A 9,662-nucleotide genomic window follows, 5' to 3' on the forward strand; every position below is an offset into this window, starting at 1 on the left:
TGCATGATCCAGCCGTCCTCGACCGACCTCCTCAGACGGCCCAACACGCAGCATCTCGTTCAGGCACCGAGACCCCCCCCCCCCCGATGTCCTGCGTCCAGACCCTAAGATTTCCTCAGGGGAAGTCACCTCTGGATGCTCCTCAGAATAGTAACCTGAAATTCACGCTCAAACATCTACAGTGAAATAACTTGGTACGTTTGTAAAAGGTTTTGAATTTGATATTTCTTCCCGCCGTGCTATAATATACCGCACGTATCTTAACCATGGTTTAAGTTCTGTAGTTTCTTCTACGGCCTTTGACAGAGTGACCTCAGGATGGACCAGGTGGTGTTCTGAAGCTCCTATCTCTCGGGAATGATTGTGAGCACGTCTGGTCACTGGATGTTTCACGGCCCATATAAAGTGAGAGTTTTGGGACTCATTTTAGCAACAAATGTGTTCTTGGAAGAGAGCGCTTGGGGGAAACTAGAGAGTGCTTAGCAGAAACTAGAGAGTGACGCTGTTGCTGAACGCTACCCCACTTACTCACAAACACACACACACACACACACACACACATACATATATACACAAACATACACATACACACAAACAAACATACACGCGCACACACACACGTACACAAACAAACATACACGCACACACACATGCGCACACACACACACACACACACACACACACACACACACACCTGTTAAGATGGTAGAAGGCAACGCACACAAGTTCTGAGAAGCTTCTGGGGTGTTCTTGACATCTGATTCCTGGCGCTCCGGTAGACCTACCTCAGCCAAAAGTCATTTGGAACTCACTGCGACTACATGTGTGACATGAATACCCTGCTGGTCCCTGCTGGAGGGAAAACAGTTATGTGTCAACTGTTGCTCCAAGCTATGTGCTACATGATATGTGCTGCAATGCTGATCTCACATAGTCTTCCCCATTACAGTAACAGCTACACATTATATGTGTATGATATAATATTTAACAGGCTATGGTCTCATCATCTCACCATATTGTCTTGAACTATAAAAATGCTATAGAAGCTAAGGTTTAGTGGGAGAGACCGGGACTCTTACTGCGCTCATGCTAATAGTCAAGGTAAACCAGAAGCTAAAGATGGCATCACAACAGTGATAGTTGGGTCACGATGAATTACAAGTATGCTGTCATCCAATGACATTGTTTTTTTGTATATGTATTACATATTTCTCACTTGTGAGGTGCATTGGATACGAGTGTCTGGTAAAGGAGTGAATCTCAATATACATTGGTTGATCAATAACTTCAACGTTGGGATCTTGGCCCCTCAGCTGGTAGAAAAGAAAAAGACAAATTGTTAGAAGACCGTGCAATCTTTATTTATTTACCCTGTTCTGTGTTTACACATCCTACAGAGCTGGGCTGCATACTGCATACAAACATTGTATTCCAGCTTCAACACATTCATATGAGGTATTCGAGAAGGCAAAACAGTTTAGTAATGACACAAATGTGTGTCATTAGAACCATACACAGTATAAAATAGCCTGCAGCTGAGAAATGGACACACAAAACAATCTGTTGTCCCCGTCATTTTAACTCAAGACGAGAGGAAATAGTATTTACATTTATACAAGTGGAGGCACACACATTATAGCACATTATAAACTGCTTCCAATACTGAGTTATTTTTCTAAATTAACAATATCAAAGTTATCTCTTCAAACCTCGTTCAAAAAGTAGATAAGTACTTCGATATTCCTCATTTTCAAACCAAGTAGGAATATCAAAATAGTAGGCCTATTAAAACACTATTAAAAAAAATGTTTTTTACTGCTGTGAAAAAACAGCATTAAGAAACACTAGAGGAAAAACCGCTACAGTGATAGCAGTTAGTACTGACTGTGTTCACACCTTATAACTGCATGTAATTCCCAGGAAGTGTGCAGATGGCAGTTATTAGTTATTGGAATAAATTATTTGACACACGATGCCATGTCCCGCGGCAAAACCCTGAACAATAACCCTGAACAAACAAATAAACGACTACAGCCACCCAAAGGTATTAATAAAACCTTAATAACTTTGACAGGTTAATCTGTGCACAAAGAGCTGTGTATAGTTAAAGGTAGTGACTGACCAAACAACTACATCTGGCCATGAATGGACCTCGCTATATTCATAATCTTCTACCTTAGCTGGAAGATAAACAGTCAACTCTTCACCAAGACATGTTTCCTATATGATTGTACGGTTTTTATCTTGGCAATTGAACTAATAATTACAGTATGGTGAGTTGTGTGCGTATTAAATCTTTTTCAATCTTTTGAATTTTGGATCTTACTCGCACGGACATGTCAACATGATTCATCCTAATGCACAATTCTCAATTAATAATTGTTCTTCTTCCTATCTTCACCAATCTTCACCACCGTCTTTCTTGGAAGGTGTGAATGACGACTGAACGTGTAAACATCACAGTCACGTGACCGAGGGGGGACTCAGGTCTGATGTGGTCTAAGGTCCTGCTCACCAGTCAGACCGGTCTAGCCAGACCACGACCACACCAGACATGTGTGTTTACAGCACTGTGTGTGTTTGTGTTGTGTGTGTGTGTGTGTGTGTGTGTGTCTGTGTGTGCGTGTACATTCTGCACATGATCTTTGTCCTTTTAATTTCCACATACACGTGTGTGTGTGTGTGTGTGTGTGTGTGTACACTGCTAAGTAGCAGACATCAAGAATCCTTTTGTTTTTGTTAACATGTCACCTGTGATGAAATCATGGTTTCCATGGTAACGCATGCCACAGGCCATCAACTACCCCCCCCGTCCCTCCCCCCCTTCACGTGGAGTGTCTTTAGTGGGGAGAGAAGACACAGTTCAGGGTCCCCCCAGTAGTGGGAGGAGCCAGGTAGTTGTGCGAGGAGTCATATGGGAGAGTTGTCCGATGTGTAGGGAACTGGAAGTGGGAGTTATATGGCGGGAAGACTCTGGTGTAGGAGGAGCCAGAAGTGGGAGGAGTCCAATGTAGGAGGAGTCAGACGTGGGAGGAGTCACTGACGTTTGGATGAGTCAGACGTGGGTGGAGTTCCTACCAATGGGCAGCACTATGAGGTCAGGAAGAAGCGTGGGCGGAGCTATGTATTGGAGTGGGAGGAGCTGTACATGTGGCGCTAGATGTGCTTCCTGGTCAGGAAGGAGAGGAGGAGGAGCTAGTTGTGGAATGGGAGGAGCTAGTTGTGGAATGGGAGGAGCTAGATGTGCTTCCCGGTCAGGAAGAAGAGTGGGAGGAGCTAGTTGTGGAGTGGGAGGAGCTAGATGTGTTCCCGGGTCAGCAAGAAGAGGGGGAGGAGCTATACATGTGAGGAAGTATCATTGGAGGAGCTAGATGTGGAGTGAGAGGCGCTAGATGTGCAGTGGGAGGAGCTATATGTGGAGTGGGAGGAGCTATATGTGGAGTGGGAGGAGCTATATGTGGAGTGGGAGGAGCTAGATGTGCAGTGGGAGGAGCTAGATGTGCAGTGGGAGGAGCTAGATGTGGAGTGGGAGGAGCTAGATGTGCTTCCCGGTCAGGAAGAAGAGCGGCAGGTCCTCCTTGGCGTTGGCGGTCTGGAACTCGTCGCTGAGCCGGAAGCGCCACTCGTCCTCCAGCTCCAGCCGGCCCACGGCCTGGCGCAGCGAGCTGCGGTCGGCGCAGATCACACACAGGGTCGCCCCTGGGGGTGAGACAGGGAGGGAGGGGAGACGGAGGTGAGACAGGGAGGGAGGGGAGACGGAGGTGAGACAGGTCAGGAAGGAGAAGGAGGTGAGACAGGGAGGGGAGATGGAGGTGAGACAGGGAGGGAGGGGAGACGGAGGTGAGACAGGGAGGGGAGATGGAGGTGAGACAGGGAGGGGAGATGGAGGTGAGACAGGTCAGGGGGGAGACGGAGGTGAGACAGGTCAGGGGGGAGGCGGAGGTGAGACAGGGAGGGAGGGGAGACGGAGGTGAGACAGGTCAGGGGGGAGACGGAGGTGAGACAGGTCAGGGGGGAGACGGAGGTGAGACAGGTCAGGGGGCAGACGGAGGTGGGTGGGGAGAGCAAAGCATTGTGGGAAGGATGAAGGGGTTTTGAAAGTGGGAAGGAATGAAAAGGGGACAGAAGGATGGATGTGTCAGTTTGTACTCATGTATATAGTATGTAGTATATAGTACGTACACTTATGTATGGAGTATTTTACCCACTGTGGCCTTTGTGTGTATTTGATATATTTTTCAGACACGTTTTCCTTATTTCAAATGTTTTATACTTTTTAAATTCTTGTTCATGGTTAAATCGTATTATAGGTTTGGGTGCATGTGTGTGATATAGTGTGTCTGTGTGTGTGATCATTTAGAGTGATAATCTGCGCGTGTGTGATCGTGAGCGACTGTCTGTGTGTGTGTGTGTGTGTGTGTGTGTGTGTGTGTGTGTGTGTGTGTGTGTGTACCTTGGAGGAAGGTGAACTTCTTGAGGAAGGAGGGCGTGACGCAGGAGTCGGTGAAGCAGAGCAGCAGGCCGCTGAAGAGCAGCCCGGCCGTGCTCAGGTTGATGGAGTGAGGCCTGGAGCTCACAAAGCACACCGTCACCTGGAGGAGGGGGGGGGTGGTGTGTGAGGGGCGGAGCGGAGGGGAGGGTTAGGGTGGGTGTGTGTGTGGGTGTATGTTTGTGTGATTGTTTTGTGTGATTGGGGGTTTGTGAGTGTGTGTATGTGTGTGTGAGTTTGAGTGGGTGTTTGTGCGTGCGTGCGCGCGTGCGTGCGTGTGTGTGTGCGTGCGTGTGTGTGTGTGTGTGTGAGTGTGCATGCGTGCGTATGCGTGCGTGCGTGCGTGCGTGCGTGCGTGTGTGTGTGCGTGCGTGCGTGCGTGTGTGTGTGCGTGCGTTAGTGTGTTAGTGTGTATGTGTAGTCCGTACCTCGGGCCCCAGGTTGAGGAAGCAGTCCACGGACAGGACGGGGTGGGCGTGGCTCCGGGTGCTGAGCGGGAACAGCTGGTGGCCCGTGTGCTGAAGGTAGCGCTCCAGGAGCAGGCGGGCGGGCGTGGCCAGGAAGAGGTGCTTGCTGTCGGGGGCGCACACGTACTGCAGGGGCCCCACGGAGGTGGGCACGTCCGTCATCTGGAGGGGCGGGCACATGGGGACATAGATGAGGACTTTTGATTCATTTGAAGTTTATGTTTAAGTTTGTTTCATTGTTTTTTATCGGCTAAATAATGCTCGCTTGGCTAAGTCACAACTCTCCCATTCTTCACAACATGCCGTTAAGTTCTCACTTTACATTTACATTTAGGGCGTTTAGCAGACGCTTTTATCCAAAGCGACTTACAATCAGTACATTTGTCAGAAGAAAGAGGAACAACAATATATCTCTGTTGGTACTGAAAGGATGTTCATTGAACCAAGTACCAAGCACTAACAGACACTAGGTTAACCCATTCCCTGTATACAACAGAGATAGCTGGGATAAGATGCTACACAAAGCTAAGCGCTATTTACAATAAGAGCGTGCATTATGTGCCAGGGCATACAACATGCAATAAGTGAGTACATTAAATGCGAGTGTCGTCTTCTGTATGTGTGTGTGCGTGCGTACGTGTGTGCGTGCATGTGCGCACGTGCGTGTGTGTGTGTGTGTGCGTACCTTGGTCTTGATGATGAAGGTGCGGTACCCTCCGATGGCGATCTGTTTCTTCATGACGCTGAAGCCGTTGAAGCGGCAGAGCAGCAGGCCAGCGCTGTGGGCCCGCAGTGCAAAGTCCACGTCGTGGCAGCTGAAGCGATGCTGGTCGTACGGGACGTCCCGGCACAGGTCCACGTTGACCAGCAGGAAGTCGTGGAGCTGGCCGCGGTGGAACGGCTCGCGGCTCCGGTGACCTGCGGTCGGTGATAACGTTTACAATGTGGACATAGTAGTGGTGACTACTATGTTCACTCTTCATGGACATTCACTGGATCCTTGCAGTGGGCACAGTGGACTCTGTACTGGACACTGTGCACCGTGTACTGGGCACAGTGGGCTCTGTACTGGACACTGCGCACAGTGGGCCTTGTACTGGTCTGGACACAGTGGACTCTACTGGACACAGTGGACTGTGTACTGGGCACAGTGGACCCTATACTGGTCTGGACACAGTGGACCGTGTACTGGTCTGGACACACTGGGCCGTGTACTGGTCTGGACACAGTGGACTCTCTACTGGTCTGGACACAGTGGACCGTGTACTGGTCTGGACACAGTGGACCATGTACTGGTCTGGACACACTGGACCGTGTACTGGTCTGGACACAGTGGACCATGTACTGGACACAGTGGACCGTGTACTGGACACTAAGACTGCTTTTAAAGGTCTTCAGCTGAAGCAGAGGTTGAGCGTATTTCGCTGGATATTTGCAGCGGAACCAGTAGAGCGGGATGTTGAAGGGGGGCTGTTGTTTTCCGTCTGCATTGTATTGTAAGACTCAAGTCTATTCTGGACATGCAAATCCTAAGGCACCTGCCCACAGAGCCTCTACTCATCATGGGACGGACGGCTTCTCTCCTGCTACGTTTTACAGTTCATTAATTTTCTCTTAGAGAGGTAAAGGTATCGAACGGTATCCGAGAGCGACCTCTGACCTTTGAGCCCGCGGCTGTTCCACTTCCTGAGGCCACAGAGGCCGAGGTGGGCGAGGTCGGGGCAGGCCTCCATGGTCTGCAGCACCTGCTTCAGAGACGCCCCGCGCTCCACCTGGCCGCTGAGGGACAGACAGACACCAGAGGCGTTAGGAGGAGGAGTCACGTGTGGTCTTCCTGCTTATGAATAATTGATAAAAGAGGGCAGACCTTCCTCGCCTTGTTTCATAACAACAAGTTAATCTTCACATTCTAGAATGGAGTTGTTATGGTCAATTGTCATCTTAAGACATTCATATTTGGCATATTTTTTAAGCAAGAGCAAATTTTGAAGTAAAACTTAAAAATGACCTTTTAATTAAAAAAATGCCAAATATTAATTTCTCAAGTTACCTTTTCAACTCAAAACATCTTGGTAGATATAATTTGTTTAGTAATAGCAGCAAAAGCTCATACATTTTATGTTACTATAAAACATATATCTACCAAGATTAGTTATTACATTATTTTATTTAAAACAGATTTCTTTTCCCTCAACAATAAACAACGAAAGCCTTATCCATAAGCCATAAAAATACAAAAAAAGAAGACAATACAATACAAAAAAATAACGCAGCGTAGCGTCGCAGTCGTACCCGCGCGCGTCGATGTCCACCGCGTTCCACATGACGCAGGAGTCGTCGGCGACCACCACGAAGGGCCACACGTCCCCCGGGGGCCCGCCGCCCTCCTGCCGGCGGGACCGCTCCAGGGCCAGGTTGTGGTGGGACAGCTCCTTGATCAGGAAGTGGGCGGCACCTGGTGGACGTAGAACCACAGGGCGGGAGATAGCGGTCAGGACTGGGAGGGGCCACTTTTGATTAGAGTTTGTTTCTGGCGGGAAAGCGCTGGCATAGAGCCGGGAGGGCTGGGGTGAAGAGAGCTTGTTGAGGAGAGAGAGAGAACAGATTACAGGGAGAACTCTATAGCGCTGTTGTGTGATCGATTATGTATATCATATGTCATAGCGACGGATAACAACGGATGATAAAATAGATCATAAAAAAATAGATCATAAAAAGGAAACGTAGTAAATTGATAATACATTTTATTATACATTTTTTTATTATACATTTTTTTCTCCTCCACCACCACATCAACCACCACCACCTTCACCAACACCACCACCTCCACCACCATCTCATCCACCACCACCACCACCAGCTCATCCACCACCACCACCTCCACCACCACCACCAGCTCCACCACCTCATCCACCTCCACCACCACCTCCACCTCCACCACCACCTCATCCACCACCACCACCTCCACCACCACCTTATCCACCAACACCACCACCTCCACCACCACCTCCACCTCATCCTTACCTATGCCGGCTCCGTTGAAGACGCTGGGCAGCACCAGCATGATGTGGTTGGGCCAGTACTTCTTGTAGACGGGCATCTCGTACTCCTTGACCACCAGGATGTGCAGGTGCGCAGCGCCGTCCATGGCGTGGAACAGGTTGAACAGGCCGTGCTCGTGACGGCCCGTGGTGGGCATGAAGATGGGGCTCTTGATGCAGTCGGGGCTCTGAGGTCAAAACACAACACCAGAGTTACCAAGAGGATAGATTTAGCTAGATGACAGAGTAAGCTCAATGTAAGAGTTAGCTAGATAGCTATATTTCATCATCAGTCCCTCCACCTGCATTATAATGTTTTTTTATCACAAGTTTTGTTTTACTTAGTTACTTTATAAAAAGTAAAAGACTACTAATCTGCTCCAGCCACCCAAGGAAGATATTCATATTTTTTGCTTTACACCTGTGTCTCAACCCACAAGCATGAAGTTATTATTCTTGACAATGTCAATCGCTACAGGCTGTATGAATATGATCCGTCTTTTATGAGACTACAATTGAAAAGCATTGTCTCTACCACCACCTAGTGGATATAAATACACTGCACTACTACTACTACTACTACTACTACTATTACTACACTATGCACTTAACAATGTTGAGTCTAGCAAATTATAATGTTTTTACATTTCACTTTTGAAGGCATCAACTCATGTTAGATGGCGTCACAAAACAACATACAAAACTCTCTGGAGTTTCGATTTCACATTGTAGCTTCTCAAACCTCCCATTTTCCTGTGAAAGGACCAATCACGTCCCTCAAACTACATACCCATTCAGAGGTGAGGGGCAGTCTGAGGCTCTCCAGCTGGCCTCCTGATTGGCTGAAGCTGAAGTAGTGTTCCTTGGACTTGGGGATGATGAAGAAGAGCTGGATCTCGTCTCCCAGCTGCAGGTGGGAGAAGGTGAAGGTGTGCAGCGAGGACTCGCACATCTGGAGAGCGGAGAACAGATGTTAGGATACCGAAACTGTCTATAGGAATGAGTCAAGAAAATGATTCAAGATTCAATCATACATACTGTAAGTCTAATGAGCAGCAACATGAAATGTGGAAAGATCAAAACATAGACTAAACTACGACGTGACCCCTAGCCATCACTCATGACATGTTGCTGAATGATAGATAGACAGTATTAGTTAATAGTAATGTTACATTGACTATGGTATTCACATCTTTACCCATCCCATCTTGTGTAATTAACATGGGTGTTAATTAGGAAAATAATGCCTTTATACAAAAATACATAACAATTAGGCCTTGAATATGATTGGAAATGTGTGAGTGTGTAAGTGTGTGTGTGTGTGTGTGTGTGTGTGTGTAAGTGTGTTTTTACACACACACACACACACACACACACACACACACGCACACGCACACGCACACACGCACACACAAACACACAAACACACACACACACAGACACACAGACACAGACACCCCCCCCCCCCCCCCCCCCGGCCCGAGGGTCCTCTGACCTGGTAGCGGGGGTTGAAGCCCATGTACTGGTGGCAGTGCTCACAGTGGTGGTAGGTGTTGTAGGCTGCGTGTTTGGACAGCTTCATCCTGGAGGTCCGCCGGCGCAGGTACACGTCCTCCTGCCGCGGCGGCTCGGCTGAGGGGGAGAAGAGAGAGAAGAGATGGTCAT

General features: G+C 48.3%; 1 protein-coding gene across 1 annotated transcript in view; it reads right to left on the reverse strand.

Annotated features, from left to right (window-relative positions):
* Window positions 1-3,244: 3,244 nt before the first annotated feature.
* LOC311356175 (protein GREB1-like) overlaps window positions 3,245-9,662 on the reverse strand; it is a gene marked incomplete at its 5' end in the record, with an annotated part of 15,729 nt that continues 9,311 nt past the window's right edge. Inside the window, 9 exons of the mRNA XM_084475932.1 lie at window positions 3,245-3,699; window positions 4,454-4,592; window positions 4,918-5,118; window positions 5,642-5,874; window positions 6,617-6,735; window positions 7,249-7,411; window positions 7,981-8,185; window positions 8,788-8,949; window positions 9,493-9,644. Coding sequence (XP_084332058.1) covers window positions 3,536-3,699; window positions 4,454-4,592; window positions 4,918-5,118; window positions 5,642-5,874; window positions 6,617-6,735; window positions 7,249-7,411; window positions 7,981-8,185; window positions 8,788-8,949; window positions 9,493-9,644 — 1,538 coding nt within the window. The 3' untranslated portion in view covers window positions 3,245-3,535. The remainder of the gene's footprint in view (window positions 3,700-4,453; window positions 4,593-4,917; window positions 5,119-5,641; window positions 5,875-6,616; window positions 6,736-7,248; window positions 7,412-7,980; window positions 8,186-8,787; window positions 8,950-9,492; window positions 9,645-9,662) is intronic.

The sequence above is a fragment of the Micromesistius poutassou genome (genome assembly GCF_964030765.1).
Source record: "Micromesistius poutassou genome assembly, chromosome: 12".
Lineage (NCBI taxonomy): Eukaryota > Metazoa > Chordata > Actinopteri > Gadiformes > Gadidae > Micromesistius > Micromesistius poutassou.